This window comes from Urocampus carinirostris, unplaced genomic scaffold (genome assembly GCF_059441175.1).
Source record: "Urocampus carinirostris isolate Australia breed hairy pipefish unplaced genomic scaffold, RoL_Ucar_1.0 HiC_scaffold_237, whole genome shotgun sequence".
NCBI lineage: Eukaryota > Metazoa > Chordata > Actinopteri > Syngnathiformes > Syngnathidae > Urocampus > Urocampus carinirostris.
In genome coordinates this window covers 1115-19750 of record NW_028283331.1, presented here as the reverse complement: position 1 = coordinate 19750, position 18636 = coordinate 1115, and the positions used below count along the sequence as shown (strand labels likewise).

The window sequence follows — 18636 nt, the reverse complement described above, 5'->3', positions numbered from 1 at the left end:
CCTGAGCCCCCTGTCTTGGAACCTAATATGTTCGTACAGCTGCTTGAAATCCTTAAATGCTTGAAATTGAATGTTGTGTTTTCTAGGGTTACAGTGCTTGAATTTGGGTGAAGTGCTTGTAAATGCGCGAATAGGTTGCCATGTTGTTTAACAAATCTGACATTCTGACTTCCGTGACACCAGTTTATTTGAGCGCGTCTAAGAAATGCAAACGCATCATGAGGTGACTGGGCCTTCAATGATGACGCAAGCCAGGAGATGGCAGCATAGAGCAACAAAGTTCTAAATTCTGTACAGCTCCTTTAATTTCAAGAAGAATCGGCTTCCTTGGCTATCACCACCAACCTTAAGTACATTTTTAGTTCCGGTGTGATTAATAATAGTAATGATAATGACAATTGATCTTTTATTCTTCATAACTATATAGTAATGTATTATTCTTTTAGAATGGTACCGGAGAAGTGGCCAAATTGGCTTTGAAACTCCTTTAAAAGTGCTTGAATTTGGCCATGCATCAAATTGATGAGCCCTTTAAACAGTGTTTTTGAATGGATCAAACTATAAGGGACCCATTTCCATCTCACAAGTTTGTATTATGTTCCATGTTACCTTCAGGTGCCGCAGATAATGGCGTGGCCAAGCTTGGAGGCCTCAAGCCACAAGTGAATCTCCGTCAAGTGGAAAAAGGCTCAGGTAAGTCAGACGAGTGCTTGGTTCTGACTTCTAAAGGCAGTTGTGTGTTGGTACTGTAAGGTTTTAACATGTATTAGCCTGAAATCTGACTCCGAAGACACTTCACGTGTCTTGTCTAAACCCTTCCAGTTGGTGTATAAAATAGTATGTAACTTCAGTACTGAAAAGACAAATGTAGTGAATGAAAATAAATGTGTAATAAGTACATTAATGTGTCACATCTAAGTCAGTAAGGTCATATTTAAAGCCCCAATGTGTAATATTCGACCACTAGATGGCACTGTGTTGTCTTGTAGAAGCAAGGGCCATTGATGCGCGGGGGGATACCGGACATGCATGGCGCCAGAATTTTTTTGACCTATAATTGTTTTCCTGAAAATGAACATGGGTATGATGGTTCACATATTTTGTCTAGTGTTCAACTTTTTTTTTTTTTTTTAAACTGGATGGAAGTTGGAGACACACTGTGCCTTTAAACACTAAAGGCTGGGAATATGTCAAGTAGATAATCTTCAGGAAATTTATATCAATCCCTTTTTTTGCAGCTTGCACTAAATGCGCATCAATGGAACAACAGCTTCAACATCAAGTCGCAGAAATCCAGAGACTGAAAGAAGGTACGTCCGTCTTTGCGATCCATTTCAAAAGTGAAGAAAAACGCATCGGTGTATTTTATACATCTTGTTCCAGAGATCCACCGGCTGAAAGAAAAAATACTTGAAGTTCTGCAAAAACAATTGGACTGATTTCCCTGTAAATGTTCTGTAGTTTGTAAAAGAAATAAAAATGTATTCATTTCGGTGATCGCCTATTTGAATATATTACCCAAATCTCTGAAGAGAATTAGCATTGTCTTGTGATTACAATGTCCAGAACATTATTTACAATATGAGATGCAGCACTCCAGGACAAACGTGTTATATAGGCATGGGTTGGTTAGAAGAGCTAGAATTTCCTGTGGTGTGTCATATTTGTCCATTAAATGGCACTGTATTGTCTAAGTCATGGAAAAGCAAATGAACACAGCGTAGCAGCAAGATCCCAGACAAACGTGGGGGTGTGACTACTCAGATTCTGCTATGTAAAAGTAATGCAAATTTCACCACATCATTGGGAAGATAGTTTATGTATTTTTGCCAATCATTCAAATTTGGATTTTTGTACCATTAGGAGGCTCTCTATAATACTGTTGAGAATTTAAAGCCCCAATGTGTAATATTCGACCACTAGATGGCACTGTGTTGTCTTGTAGAAGCAAGGGCCATTGATGCGCGGGGGGATACCGGACATGCATGGCGCCAGAAATTTTTTGACCTATAATTGTTTTCCTGAAAATGAACATGGGTATGATAGTTCACATATTTTGTCTAGTGTTCAACTTTTTTTTTTTTTTTTTAACTGGTTGGAAGTTGGAGACACACTGTGCCTTTAAACACTAAAGACTGGGAATATTTCAAGTGGATAATCTTCAGGAAATTTATATCAATCCTTTTTTTTGCAGCTTGCACTAAATGCGCATCAATGGAACAACAGCTTCAACATCAAGTCGCAGAAATCCAGAGACTGAAAGAAGGTACGTCCGTCTTTGCGATCCATTTCAAAAGTGAAGAAAAACGCATCGGTGTATTTTATACATCTTGTTCCAGAGATCCACCGGCTGAAAGAAAAAATACTGCAAAAACCATTGGACTGATTTCCCTGTAAATGTTCTGTAGTTTGTAAAAGAAATAAAAATGTATTCATTTCAGTGATCGCCTATTTGAATATATTACCCAAATCTCTGAAGAGAATTAGCATTGTCTTGTGATTACAATGTCCAGGACATTATTTACAATATGAGATGCAGCACTCCAGGACAAACGTGTTATATAGGCATGGGTTGGTTAGAAGAGCTAGAATTTCCTGTGGTGTGTCATATTTGTCCATTAAATGGCACTGTATTGTCTAAGTCATGGAAAAGCAAATGAACACAGCGTAGCAGCAAGATCCCAGACAAACGTGGGGGTGTGACTACTCAGATTCTGCTATGTAAAAGTAATGCAAATTTCACCACATCATTGGGAAGATAGTTTATGTATTTTTGCCAATCATTCAAATTTGGATTTTTGTACCATTAGGAGGCTCTCTATAATACTGTTGAGAATAAATGCTACACTACCATGATTATTTCAATAATAATATTTGCGTTTGGACAGGATAGTGTCGACCAGGGGTCTCAAACTTCATTCACTTGGGGGCGCCAGAGGTGAGGTCGGGCCTAAAGGATTTTATACATTTGACTATAAAGGATTTTATACGATTGACTACAAGTTACACATATTCAGTTTAATGCAATGAAGATATTCACTGACTGCTTTGGTTCAGTGTACAAAAACAGGTCAGAGCAGGCTGTTCGAAATGCATCATATTTTGTCTAGGAATTTCGATAACGGGACTCATGGATTTGCTGACGCAGAACGACAGGCGCTGTCGTGGAAGAGCCATACCTCAAGGCGCGCAAACAACTGATTGGCACGCCCATGGGAGGAGCCGGCACGCCATAATGCGAGGAGACGTGAGCCAATAAGAGAAAGCCAATAACGGAAAGAGGCTTCCTGCACACTCCTACATGACTTCAGCGGTCTCCTGTATACACTTAGTTCTGCTGTTTGAAATAATAAAATCCGCCCCCGTGTGGAAATGTCGGCCTTCATGGTCATATTTCTCAAGAAACGAGCGCGCATAATTGTTGGAGGAATGTAGGTCGTATTTGGTTAATGGAGTAAGATAACTAATTCAAACAATTTGGTAACCGGTACATTTTGATAGTTGAATTCCAACAGGCCAAACGAGTGAATCTCGGAAAATGAGAATCCAAGAAATGTTCACTGACTTCTATCTGGAATATTCCCTGGAAGATCCCAACTGTTTTCCCAGGGGCAGGGGCGGGAACCCTTTTGACGCAAAAAGCCATAAATCAAAGTAAATTTTTTTGGGGGGGAGAGAGCCACACCATATATCAGAAGACTGCAAACAAAATCGCCATACCGGCCATCCAAACAAAATAAATTCTTCAGCACATTTTATTTCACTGATTTTTTTTCTAAAATGTTCGAAATAAAAATTCCAAAGCCTGTGTCTCATTAATACAAATATGCCACTTAAAATGTGTCTCAATCCCGCGGTTACTTGAGTATTCAGGCACATTTTGACCGTCACCGGTCAGACGAGGTGGCGACGTGGGGAGTTCCTGGCCCGCCCATGGGGGGGTGGCCGACGCCCCGACTTGTGAAAAGACGGGAGACGGAAGGAGAGAGATGGGGGAGAAGATCGTGAGAAGGAGGCTCGACGAAGACTAATTCGACAATACTTCGATGGAATTCACTTAGGTAAATACTTTAAGAAAATAAATCTGCCCCCGTGTGGAAATGTCAGTCTCTTGCCCATATTTTCCCGAAAAGAAACGAGCATGCATTCTTGGGTGAAAGAAGGTTATGTTTGGTTAATGGAGTCAGATAACTACTTAGAACAATTTGTTAATCAATGCATTTAATATGTTTAGTTCCTAACCATTTGTAAATCATATTTACTCCCCCTGGCATGTTTCATAATTTTTCTCTGTATTTGTTCCCTTGTACAATTTGTTTTAATGTTAAGTAAGGTTACAGTGCCATTTTTGTATGGAAGTATGTATGCATTTTGTTCAATTACGCATAAAAAAAGACTTGAAAAAGAAATAAGGAGAAATACTGTCAGGATGCATAGGCAAATATATTTACACCGCACTGCATAGAATAGAATAGAATATGCCTTTTTTGTCATCGTTACAACATGGGATATGCTGTGACAACGAGATTGCATAGAAGTTGGCCTAAGATTAAATTGAAAAAGTAGTGCGTCATAACCATAGTGCTCGTTAAAAGTCGTGCAATAACACTTAATGTACTCCTAAAAACGATGCATGTTAGAACTTCAGTTCAAATATTCAAAATCCTGTTCTCAAAATAAAACTGTATTTCTGGGTTTCGCCAAAGGTGGCCGCTGTCGCGCATCTGTGCTATGTGGTTTTTCCGTGACGTCACTTCCTTTCCCGGCGCGTGTGCACACACTAGTAAACGTCGCACGTTTTCTCTTGTCAGCTTAACAGCAAAACTGGATTTTATAACCGCTCACACGAGACAGAATCAACAAGGAGCATATTTCGCAAGGATTTAGGTGCGTTTGTGGTCATTTTGTGTGTTTTACCGGACGGTACTCGTTGGCTTTCCTCTTGTGAGGCCTGCTCATGGAAGCCGACTTAGCATTAGCTTAGCAATATGCTAGCTAGCGTTCGCGGCTAAACCGATATACGTTAGAATCCTTGTGTTGAAAATAAAATAATATTAAAATAAAAGAAATAGAATATAGAAATACCCAATATAACGTGTTGATATAGAGTATTTAAATAGTGCTACATAAAATACACACTGTCATAGAAATAGGGTCATGCAAATGATGGGGTGGGGTTTAATGTGGGCTTTTACTCCTCCGGGTGGAGTTAAAGAGCCTCATGGCATGAGGAAGAAATGGTCTGTCTGTCCGTGGAACAAGACTTTGACGGCAGTTATGTCAAAGTAGTCAGTATCACGTATTCATGCCAATCTAGCTGATGGGATTGCTTTTGTAATCATACCATGCTACTATAAACCGATTTAATATATACATTTCTAAAAACGAATCTACAGTCTTTATACTGATACGTTTTTCAAGCTACCTTTTCTTAAATGGTCTGCATTTCTATAGCACTTTTCAATTCAATGAAGACCTGAGGATGGATGGATATATAATTTAATATAGTCATATGTTGTAATTTGTGCCAGTTATGTCTTAATTTGCATTTGTTTTGGAACTTTACATAATGTCATGTACCTCACTACATTTTTAAAACTACATTATCTGCATATGCAACACTGTATTCAGTATGTTATTCCTGTACATACATGCTGACATTTCTTGTGTAAATTTGGATAAATTATAACTATCATCTTATCCTCCTTGTTTCATAACCTTATCTTCTCTGTTCCTTTATCTTCTTGGGTTTTTTACCTCACTGTGAATGTGTGATACTGGAGTGTCATGCCCAATTTCGTTGTCACAATATGTTAACCCATTTTGTAACGATGACAATAAAGGTATATTCTATTCTACAGATTTGATCCCCAAAAAATCATGACCAAAATAATTTAATGTTTTCATGTTATTTTTTTGCATTAATAGATGCTGCATTAATGATATACATTTTTTCATGTTCTTTAATTTTCTGGGGGTCAATGTAATATTCACATCATAAACATGAATTAATAAGATAAAAATGTATCTGGTTTTGATGTCATCTGTTATGTTTTTGCATTAAATTGAATCAAATTCAATGCTAAAAATATGAAATTGATGTATGTTCTTTTGACTTTTTCGCCATCTTTAAATTTTAATAGCACTTGACTCCCTGTTGGTGTCTGTGTGTGAATGGGTAAGTGTGAAGCACATTGTAAAGCGCTTTGGGAGGTCTTCATTGACTCAAAGTGCTATAGAAATGCAGACTATTTATTTTATTTATTTAAAGCACTTTACAATGTGCTTCACACTTACACACCAATAGGGAGTCAGCTATGCAAGGCGCCTACCTGCTTATTGGGGGTATTAGGGATTCAGTGTCTTGCCCAAAGACACTTTGATAATCCGGTAATCAAACCTGCGACTTCTTGATCCCGAGACGAGCGCTCTAAATCCTGAGATAACGCCGCCCCGAACGCACATTTAGTCGACTAATAAAAAACAAATGTTCAAGAGCCTCATGGCTCTTTAAAAATGTTTTTTTATCGAGTGTAACTTTCAAAGGAAAACATTTAATTGTTCCATTTTGTGTTTTTTTTTTTTTTTTTTTAGATTTTCAAATCCATTTATGTCTGAGCTGAAGACCAAATTGAGGAGACCCAACAAAAACTGAGATGTAGATTTATTTGGGGTGAATATCCGCCTAGAATATGATGGATTGTGTGAAGTATGAATCGATGATTTTGTGGACATTTTCTAATAAACTTTACGAAAGCAACAGATTTTTGTCTTTTCTGTCATCAAGAGTCAACTCGCAGGAACCAAATCCCATGCCACCAAAACAAGCACGGTGAGTAACATTTGACCACTTGATGGCACTGTTTTGTCTAACGCGAATGAAAAACGCTCCCAAATGAGCACAGCGAGGCAGCAAGATGCCAGACAGACATGGCAGCGACTTTTAGGGATTCCACTATAAAAAAAAGAACTGTTTCTAGACCTATGATTGATGTTTTGTACAATTAGGAGGCACTAAATATTACACACTGTCCTTTTAAGGCACACATTTGAATATCAGGTAGATTTGGAGGTTTCGGGTTGAAGGATTTTATACATTTGACGATGTAATTTTAGAATATACTTTAAAGTATGTACTCAGTTTGCAGTAGAGATTCACCGACTGTTTTTCTTCAAGGTACATTAGAACGTTAGGTTGTCTGGAATGCATCAGACTTATATTGATAACAGAATTCCTGTGAGTGCTGACGGGAGAAGGCCAGACGCAAAAGGACAAACATCACGACGCCCTTCGACGAGGAGGTGGTGAAGCTGGCACCTGGCGCACCCATGGGAGGAGTCGGCACGCCCATGGGAGGAGCCAGCACGCCAGCTTGTGAAAAGACGTGGGAAGATCAGAGAAGATCGAGGGAGAACGAGAGGGACACTAATTTGGCTAATTCGATGGAGTTCACTCAAGTCAAATTATTGAAGAAAATAAATCTGCCCCTGTGTGGAAATGCCGGTCGCTTGTCCCTGCCCACTGCCTGAAGATAGCTTGGATGGGCTCCCGTACCCCCGTGACCCTACTGAAGATAAGCGGTGTAGATAATTGATGGATTGATATCGGTTCCCACTACAAATAGCCTAACGGGCGAAACGATCATAAAACCTTTCAAAATGGGTTGATTAACGAGTATTACTTACACTTCTCCTTGAATGTTTTCCCTCCAAAAATATTCTTCCATCAAAGATGGGATGAGTAAAACAAAAGCAATGAAACAGGCGATAATAGGGCTTGCCGTGTAAAACAGAGATTCGCAGACAGACCGACAAAAGGGGACTGACGGGACAGAGTTTAAATACTGACAGGGAGCCAATCTGTCAACATGCTAGTGTAGCGACCATCGTTCATGCACGACCCAAGGTTTCACAATCTCTGGTTTATTGCCTGCATTCAGTAAATAAAACAATACAAAAGTCAGGGGTCTCTGTTCTCGACTGCAATTATCTTCAACGCTTACAAAAATCACTTCAGCAACGGCAAGCAGACAACATGCGAGCACATTAATAATGAAACTTCGATAATAACAATGAACATAACTTTCCCACGTACCTGCATTCAGTAAATAAAACAATACAAAAGTCAGGGGTCTCTGTTCTCGACTGCAATTATCTTCAACGCTTACAAAAATCACTTCAGCAACGGCAAGCAGACAACATGCGAGCACATTAATAATGAAACTTCGATAATAACAATGAACATAACTTTCCCACGTACCTGCATTCAGTAAATAAAACAATACAAAAGTCAGGGGTCTCTGTTCTCGACTGCAATTATCTAAAACATTGAAGATACAAAAGAACGGGTCATCACTCAACAGGCCGCACCTCGTGGCGTGTTTGCAACAAAACATGTTGCATTTTCATTTCAAGCTGTATTAACTTCTTATTTAGTGCTTTTTTAATACACATCATTTAGAACAACTTATATATCTTCATATACAAAAATAATTTCGAAAGCAGCTCAAATGTCCAGCAAAATATGCATTTTTTTTATCCAACTGATATTGGGCACAGCTTACCTTCAGCGCTTACAAAAATCACTTAAGCTACGGCAAGCGCTGAAGCCCATAAAGTGCCAAACGAAAAAAACCAGTCGCAGACGCCCATGACTTAACAACTGAATGAGGTACCGGAATATTAACAGTAATACAACAAAAACACAGATTTTGTGAGAATTCAAAAAAACATTCAAAACAATCAAATTTCAACTCTGTTACACCAGCTGGCGCCACATGGGCGGGGCCAGTTGGGCGCCATCATTTTTTTCCCAGGTCCTCAACAAATGCTGGTCGCTTGTCCGATTTTTCACAAAAAGAAACGAGCATGCATTGTTAGGTGAATGAAGGCTATGTTTGGTTAATGGAGTCCGATAACTAATTTGAACAATTTGGTAAACGATACATTTTAATAGTTTATTTCCTAACAAGGTACACACAATTGTCTGGAAAATACGGTACTATGATTCTTAATTTTAAATCAAAACATCTTTGTTTTAAAATTTAGATATTCAGTCAGAGCGCAATATGGAAGCCATAATTCAGTTGTTAAAACGAAGATATCATCAATAAATTCTACATGTTTTTTAAATTTGAGCGCAGTATACTTTTTAGGATGATCTAAATTGATTTGATGCAACTGTGCAAAGTCCGTTTTTAATTCAATGTTTTTTTTTTCAAATGACATGATTATAAAAAAGTAAACGGCTCCTAAAAGTAAAAACTAAAAATCATTTAAAATATTATAAAGGCTATTTAAAAATGACACCTTTTTTGAATGGAAATTTCGTTTGAATTTGAATTGAATTGTGGCACTCTTGGGCTGCCGTAGCTCAGGACTGAATTGAGCTAAGCCACCCACTTGTTAAAGGTACATTGTCCTATTTGACCACTAGATGGCACTGTATTGTAAAATGCGAACGAAACCATTGTCAAATGAGTACCCCGTAGTAGCATGGTGCCAGAGAATTAATTATTTTGTACCATTCGGAGGAACTGTCCCTTTAATGTCAACACGTTTGCATTTGATGGTTCAGTCATTGTATTGGCCCAAGCGTTGTATATGATATTTGCAGTACACTCATTTCTCCGCTGAGGCAAATAGCGACGCTGTAGGCAGCTTCCGTGTTTAAAAATACACAAAGAAGACGTACACTTTTATAATTGTTTGAAAGAGTGTTTCAGTATTTTGAAATCGGTGTTTCTGGTAAGCGCTTGTCCTCCATAAAGTCATTTGTATTTTTTATTTATTTGCCATCCTATAAAATAATTGGTGTCATTGTTGATGATTTTATTGGATCTTGATTTAGGTCGTAAATCGAACGAACACTTCAAAAGGAAATGTTTGCCGTTAAATGTCAAGTTCTGGGTTTCGGAACCGGACACACTTTGTTTCGTCTAAAATAGGGGTGTCGAACATACGGCCCACAAGGAGGTTTAATCGGGCCTACAGGATAATTCAAAAGTTGAAAAAAATGCTCCAACGACATGGAATTCACATTTGTAACAGGATGCAATTCACAGATTGTCCACTAGGGGGCAGAGTGATCAGTATCTACTACCAGAGGCGTGTTCAGGAGAGTGAGCGATTGCTATCGCGAGCTATCGCTAGCTTCTGAACGGCCAGTGATTATTGAGCGCTCGCGTGCCCGAGTAATCACGGGAGAAAGACCGCTTACTTTGATTTCCAACATGGCGTCGACAGTGCAGAAGATGGAGGATCTCACCCTGACGAGTGCTGTTGGCGATGTATCGTCTTACATTGCCTGGTAATGTTTGTGAACAATGCAAGACAGGTATGACCCTTCCACTGCGTTTAGGATAACCTTAACTGTGTCAATATGCGAACTGTCGCTCATATCAGCCAACTCGCTCAAAGCAAGCTGTAGAACGAAATCCATTGTACTGTCGTCGGCCATTTTGGATCAGTAAGGCAATCACAGTGAGCGATTACAAAACGTTCAGCAGTGCGCGGCAAGCGATTAACAAGCGACTACATGTCTGATTACTCTCCTGAACACGCCTCAGGGTACCCCAAATGAACAAGGCCGCCTGGCTGCTAGAATTTTGTGCATGTTTGGAGCAACCTACCTTTGTGAACAAATCTTCTCAGTAATGACTATTGTTAGGATTTAAACTACTAAAAATGTAGCATTTAACAAATTGTTCGAATTAGTTATCTGACTCCATTAACAAACTTTATTCTCCTAACAACGCATGCTCCTTTCTTTATGGAAAAATGAACAAGAATAGCCGACATTTTCACATGGGGGCAGATTTATTTTCTTAAAGTCTTTAAGTGAATTCCATCCAATTAGCCGAATTAGTCTTCGGTGAGCCTCCCTCTCACGATCTCTCGTCTCTCTTCTTCTGTCTTCCGTCTTTTCCACACGCTGGGGCATTGGCTCCTCCCCCATGGGGCGGGTCAGGTGCCAGCTTCACCACCTCCTCGCCAAAAGGCGCCGCCACGTCTAAAAAACTCACAACAAGAAAGCTTATCAGCCAAACAATGTCTCCTTTCCCGCGTCACAGGCGTCAGCCCTTGTCCCCGTTCTTGCTGTTTTTCTGTAAACATCATTCTTGTCTAGGCTACAATGACCTCGCCCCACAGCTCAGCCAATTAATATCTTTTGTCAAGTCATGTTTATTTGTGATGCCCTTAATCACAAAGAGTCTCAAAGGGCTGCACAGGTTATTGCACAGACTATTATTTCAGATTATTATGACAGCATCCCCTGATCTGAAACCAACATGAGGGCAAGGAAAAACTCAAAAACCTCAACATGAGGAAAATGAAGAAACCTTGAGAAGGGACCACACATCTGGTAATCCCCCTGTATTTGTATTTAAATGTAATTTGTATTTGATTGTAAAAAAATCCCTTATAGTCAAATAAATCAAATATAAAATCCTTAAAGGGAAAGGAAAACCTTAAAAACCTCATCATGATAAAAACGCATAAAATATAGCTAAACTTGAAAACAACTGAAGCGGACGGTGTGCCTCCAATTTTTTTTCATGAAAATAAGTCTGCCTCGTGTCAAAAAACACTGCTCTATACAAAGTCTAAGGACAATGTAGTGTGCCTTGAAACAAAACGCTGGTTAACTTGAAAGTAGCTCATATCATTTGAACAGATTTTGAATTCCAACTCGTCATTTTGTATGAAACGTTTCCTGCAGCATTGTTCCGCCACAAGTGAGGAGGAGGATGGACGAGAAACTTTTCCCGGAGATCACACTTCTCGATCTGCCCATCAGTCCATCCTTCCGTGCGATTGAGGTAAATGCAAACCCCAGCCAATGTTCCTCTGCGTGTGTGCGCAATTGCGCACTACCCAGAGCTTTTCCGCGCACAAGAAAATCTAGCCAGCTCACAAAAATCAGGGTTCCAAATTGCTCATTAAGAAGCCAATTCAGTCAAAGTGACAGTGCACGAAGGTCAAAATACACGGGTTCCCCTGACGCTGGGCGGCAGTAGCTCAGGAGGTAGAGCGCTCGTCTTGGGATCAAGGGATCCCAGTTCGAATCCCGGCTCGTCCGTGTTACATGTCGAGGTGTCCTTGGGTAAGACACTGAACCCCTAATACCTCCAATAAGCAGGTTAGCGCCTTACATGGCTGCAAGGCCGCTATTGGGAAATGTGGAACACATTGTAAAGCGCTTTAGGAAGTCATTGAGTTGAAAAGCGCTATAGAAATGCAGATCATTTCATTTCAAATACAGTATTTTGAAGTCAAGGTTGAAGTTGAGTAACGTCAGTAGAGTTTTTTGAGAGCCGGCTTCTTCGGCTTGGCTCACTAAAAAGGACCGGCTCTTTCGGGTCCCAAACGGCTCTTCGGGTTGTTTTTGCTTCTTTATTCCCTACACGAGCAAATGGGATGTAAAATTCTGCACAAAATGACTTAAAGGAAGGGGGGAAATAGAACAAAATGGAAAAAAATACCAAAATGAAAAAGTAGTGAAAAGCTGAGAAAAAAAGAAACAAAATGAGGAGGAAAAAAAGAGCAGGAAAAAAAGCCAGAAGCAAATAAAGGGAAAAAAGGTAATAGAGAACAAAAAAGCAAGAAAAAAGTAACAGCTCGGAAAAAATAAACACAATGAGATTTATTTTAAAAAGGAATTTAAAAAAAAGAAAAAACAGGGAAAAAGAGGAAAAAGTTTGTGTTGCATTCAAATAATTTCCAATGATATCAAGTGAATCTTGTTGCCAACATTGTACTTCCACTCATAAAAGTAATTAAATACTGTTGTGTATCGTGCAACCGACTCAATAGTTAGTTAGTTATTGCTCCAGCGAAGGTCGGGGGGTCCCGTCCCTGTGCGTTGAGCCGACCAGATGAACCAGGTTTTTCCAATGCTGGCGGTCTTGTGCCAGCTGTTCTGCATCCTCTACGGCAACTCCGTGTTGTTGGAGGTCGCCCGCAACGACGTCGAGCCATCGAGTGCGGGGTTTCCCTCGTGGTCGTCTCCAGCCTGCGGCCTTTGGGTCAAACTGGAGAATGGCTCGTGTCGGATGGTCTGGTGGTAGACGAAGGACATGGCCAAACCAGCGGGTGCGGCGTTGTGCGACCAAGGAAGATGCTTGGGGCTGGCACGTGCGGGCTCTGAGCTCTTTATTGGAGACTCGCTGGGGCCACCTGATGTTCTCGATGGTTCTGAGAGCCCTGCTATCAAAACCATCGATTCTTGTGGCCAGGGTGTCGTTCAGGGGCCATGTTTCTGAGCCATAAAGCAGGATAGGGAGTACGGCGAGGTTGTAAATGCGGAGCTTCGTCTTGCGTGCGATGGTCTGGTGCCGCCAGAGTGGTTTCCAGAGAGACTGCAGAGCAGATGCTGCCAGGGCTCTTCTGCGGAGAATCTCTGGTTTTAGGTCCCCATTGTCTGTCACCATGGACCCCAGATATACAAAGCTCTTGACAGGCTCTACGATGTCGCTACCAATTTGGATGGGAGGTGGATCTGGTCCATCACCGACATACATGAACTTGGTTTTCGTCCAACTCACTTGCAGGCCAAGCCGCGCTGCCTCTTCGCTGTAAATGCCCAGAGCGTCTCTCAGCTGGCTGTAGGAAGTGCTGAGAATGATGGTGTCGTCAGCATACTCCAGGTCAGTCAGGTGGTAGTTGCCGAAAGACACTCCGGGGATGCGCTCACTAACCCTGAACATCAGATGGTCGATGATGCAATTAAAAAGGTCGGGAGCAGCCACACAGCCTTGGCGAACGCCGCTGGAGATAGCAAACCAGTCGGAGTCAATGCCGTTGATACGGACACAGCTCTCTGTGTTGCTGTAGAGCAGCTTGAACAGGGCTATGATCTTGGGTGGTGCTCTGAGAGCTTGGAGGATGTTCCACAGTGAAGAGTGGCAGACGGTGTCAAAGGCGGCCTTCAGATCAATGAATCCGATATATAGATGGCGATCTTTACGGAATTCACGGGTCTTTTCTATCAGCAAACGGACGGCAGAGATGTGGTCCGTTGTGGAGCGGTTGGGCATAAAGCCAGCCTGCTGGGGACGGCGGCAGCTTCTGATTGCTGGAAGGGCACGGCTGAGCAAGATCCTGGTAAAGACCTTGCCCGGGATGGAGAGTAAGGTTATGCCTCTGTGGTTTCCACAGACAAGCCTGTCGCCCTTGCATTTCCAGAAGGGCAAGATGACTCCTCTGGTCCAGTCGGTGGGCAGCTGCTCCGATTCCCACACCTGGTTGAATAGGCGGGTTAGCCACTCCACCATGCCATCACCGCCGGCCTTGAGCATCTCGCCGGTAATGGCACAGATGCCGGGGGCTTTCTTGGTGTTCAGCTTCTTCAGAGCAGCTCTCACTTCCTCGGGTGTTACGGGGTCTGTGCAGCAGGTGTCGTTAGGAGGTGCTGTGCTCGCAGCCCGTAGGAGGGGTGGGATCAGCCGGGATGGTGCTGTGCTGCAAGAGGAGGCTAAAGTGCTCCTTCCAGCGCTCGAGGCAGTTGGCTTCTGTCATGATGAGGTTGCCGTCTGAGTCCTTTACCAGGGCTGTCTTTATGTGTGGGCCGCTACGGGCTTGGCGTAGTAGACTGAATACGCGGCTCATGTTGTTGTTGTTGGCCGCGGACTCAAGCTGTTGGGCTTCTGCCTGCCAAAACCTCTCCCTATCTTCAGCAATGGCCACATTGCGCAGGCGATTCAGTCTCCGATACTCTGTGAGGTCGCCTCGGAGTCGGGCCTCACGCCGCTGGTCTATGATGTTTAGTGTCCTCTCTGATATCCAGGGCTTTCTCGGGGAGGATCGCGGGCGTCCGAGGACATTGTGAGCAGACTGGAGGACACTTTCCTTGAAGGCCGCCCAGTCTGTCAGCTTGTCAGGAGCCAGGGTATCAAGAGAGCGGCGGATGGAGCAACTGAAGTCTCTGGCGATGTTGGGGTCGCTGAGTCGGGAGGAGTCGGGGCGAGGCAGAGTCTTGTGCTGGTTGGCTCGGAGCTTTAGCTTGAGCTGGGCCACCAGCAGACGATGGTCTGTGTTGCCAAGCTGTGCTCCTCTGAACACCCGGCAGTTGGTTACAAACGACTTCCAGCGTCGTGATATCAGGATGTGGTCCAATCCCTTCCTGGTTCTGCCATCTGGGCTGTACCACGTCCAGTGATGGATGCATTTCCGGGGAAACCAGGTGTCAGCAACACAAAGGTTGTTTTGGTGGCAGAGGAGGAGGAGGCGGTTGCCATTGTCGTTTGTTGTGCTGTCAACGAAGGTGGTGCCGACAGGTGAGCCGGGGGACCGATCAATGCTGGATAGAGTGGCGTTGGCATCAGTGAGGATGATGGTGACGTCGTGTGGTGGGGCTTGGTTGACAGCCTGGTGGAGTTGGTCAAAGAACGCGTCCTTCGCATCCTCATCAGCGACATCGGTGGGGGCGTAGGCGACGATCACTGTCATCTTGCCGTGATGGTGGAGGAATCGAGCAGACAGTAGTCTGTCACTTATTGGTGTCCAGCTGATGAGGGACCTCCGGAGGGCTTTTGGAATGGCAAGAGCCACACCGTAAAGGCCGGCCCGACTCTCGGGGCCACTCCAGATGTAGCAATGGTTGCCAGCTGTTGTTTCACCATTGCCTTGCCATCGTACTTCACAGAGCCCTGCCATGGTGATGTTATAGCGACAGAGCTCTCGGGACAGCAGGGTGGCAGCTCCGGGGCGAAGGAGTGTCTGGACATTCCAGGTGGCGACACGGGTCTTATGACGAAGATCGATCCGTACTCGTTGGTCGGGGGCAGGCTGGGGTCCGTTACCGTGTTGGTCAGTCCGGCTTCTTTCTCTGGTCAGTTTCGTAACAAAGTGTGTTTCTCCTGGGTGAGTTGTTAGCCCTCCGCAGGATAGTCGGTTGGTGGGGCTGCCACCTCACAGCGTACCGACACGCTGGGGTCTTTGTTTGTCTGGAACCTACCCCGGAGACCGGCCCGCCATGGGTGACCCTACCAGGAGCAAGCTCCCGACGGTATCGCTCTCCAGGGTCACTGGAACACGCAAGCCCCCTCGCCGCATCAAGGCCAGACCCATCCGAGGGGGGCCGACTCAATAAGAACCCCAAAATGTTAATATTATGCGACAAAAGATACCAGGAATAAAAGAAATGGAAATCTTGAGAAATAATTGTAAAAACAAATGATGTTTGTAGTCAATTCATTCAAAAGTGAAAAATAATTTTGCATTGCCGAAAACTCAGCAAAATGTAACACGATGTCAAGTTTTGGACATGTTTGATCATGATTTATTTGCCACACTTGGGATTGCCGTTGCTCACTATTGTTTCAAGCGTTGCTCACCGACTTTGTGTCAACGCTCAGACTCGGGGAAAATGACAGGGAACATTGACCAATGTTCCAACTTGAATGCATATTTTTCTCCTTTCTCATTGCAGACGGAGACCATACCGGACTTTACCGATGACTCTTTAGATTGTTCATCGCAGAACCTAATGAACTTCACGATGGACATAACGAATTCTGATCTGCTGGCACTTGACACCTGGGACACAAAAGGCACCGTTCAATGTCGTCCCGAACGCATTGCGGAGTCCGAGAACCCGAATTCGGAGCCCGTTTTACCTGCATCTCTAGAGAGCGTCCCTCCAAAACCAGAAGAGAAGCCCATCTCCGATGATAAAAGTGTCTCCTTGTTGAGTGGACTTCCGGAACAAGATCCAGAGTCTAAAGCCAATCGCACCACAGACGTCCGGTCGGCAGAATCGAGCCTGGTCTCCCGTCACTGCAACACTTTTGACGCCGAACCGGCGCCAAACATCGCCGTCACTCTATCGGAGACCGGTTTGTCCGGGAGTCGGCACAACACCTTCGAGGCGAGTCCTCCTCGGCTATCGAGGACCTACGACCCGGCTGAAACGTTTATCTTTGACCCCACCTTGGAGCAAAGACCTTTTATCGCTTCCACACCCCTGCCCCGCTGCAAAACGGTGGATTTCTGTGCCAGGACAGACGGCAAATTGCCGGGACCTGAGGAACAGCCAAACCTCTGTTCCGAACCAGAAGCCCGGGTGACGGCTGTCGCGACATCGGACGTCTGCCCTTCAAAAACGCTTCCGTCTCAAGCGCCCGCAAAATCGCTCTTGCCTTTCTTGAAACGGTCGCATTTGACGTCGCTTCCCAGGCGCAGCGAGAAACCGTCTTCGGGTTCCAGCTCCACGCAACGGAAGACACTTGCACAGGTAATGAAAATTTGAGTTTCTCGCCGGCACGGGTGGAAGTGGAAAAGTTGACGTCTGGAAATTGCTGAAATCGGTGGTCGTGATTAGAATAGAATAGAATCTAACTTTATTGTCATTGTTACAACATGGGTTGAATATATTGTGACAACGAAATTGGACGTGGCACTCCAGGTCCACGTTTTACAGTGAGGATAAAGAGAACAAAGAAAACGTTTGTACTGTCCTTGTTGCATGCTTTGTTTTCCTCCGGAGGGGGGTGTATGAGGGGGTGAGGGACAGACAGAGATGTCTGGATCCAACTAGATATTTGATCTTACTGTACGCACGGTCCAGTGTTTTTTCCCCCGGTTGCTCAGTCCACGTATTGAATGAATTTGGGAAGTACAGTCCTTAAACATGCCCGATTAAAGTCGCCGGCGACGATAAAAGCTGCGTAGGGGTGTGCGAGCTGCTGTTTATTGATAGCAGCGGGCTGGGGATTTAGCGCTATGCTAACTTTAGCATCCGGTGGAACGTAAACGGCAACCACAATGACCACAGTTAGATCTCTCGGTAGATAGAAGGATCTACACGATACTGCCAGAAACTCTATATCGAGTGAGCAGTGTGTATCAATGATTCGGCTGTTATTGCAGCGCATAGTCCCCCACCCGTTTTTACCGGAGTCTCCGTCTCGGTCGTGCCGGTGAAGCGTGCGTCCTGCTCGTTGGACTGTGGCGTCGGGGAAGCCAAGGCTCCGTAATGACAAAAATATTGCAATTTCGGACAAAGCTGTTGGTAACGATCCGTTAAGGCTACAAACAATGTACCGTAATTTCCACACTATAATTCGCATTGGACTACAAGATGCACCCTCCCAATATTTCTTTTGTCACGTTTTTCGAGTCAATTCCCATTTTTTTGTGACGCCCTTCATCCGGAAATGTCTCAAAGGACCGCACGGGCCTCAATGACACCATCCCCTGTACTGAAACCGACACGCAGGCGAGGAAACTCTCAAAACCTCAACATGAGGAATTAAGAAACCTTGAGAAGTCTCAACCGTGACCCTTATAAAGTCGTCATAAACCTAAAAAGTATCAAGAAGTCCCGTCAGCTTGCTTAACTATACAGATCCATTCTAAGCTAAGATGTGCTAACAATTAAAACAAGAGTACATTCAAGTCATTGCAATATGTTTGCTACTCTCACACAATGTTTGAAAATGAAGCGATGTCAAATATTTCACTGTACTACCTCATATGCAGATCATTAGTTTTGGAGCGATCGTCGTTGGGCGTCGATCCAAAAAATACGCAGAGAGGAGATGTGGCAAAAAGGGAACGCGCTTTATTGCATTCGGGACACATTCAAAGTTCTAGATGTTCAACATTGGCTTTTCAGTGATCTCAAATAAAGTT

The 18636-nt window shown here is 43.4% G+C and overlaps 1 protein-coding gene across 1 annotated transcript; it reads left to right on the top strand.

The window, feature by feature from the left end:
• Window positions 1-10129: 10129 nt before the first annotated feature.
• On the top strand, window positions 10130-17452 carry LOC148344863 (uncharacterized). Its single transcript, XM_088325923.1, has 3 exons — window positions 10130-10336; window positions 11723-11822; window positions 16433-17452. The coding sequence occupies exons 1-3, from the start codon at window positions 10326-10328 to the stop codon at window positions 17249-17251; spliced, it is 930 nt and encodes a 309-aa protein (XP_088182049.1). The 5' UTR covers window positions 10130-10325; the 3' UTR covers window positions 17252-17452.
• Window positions 17453-18636: the final 1184 nt, after the last annotated feature.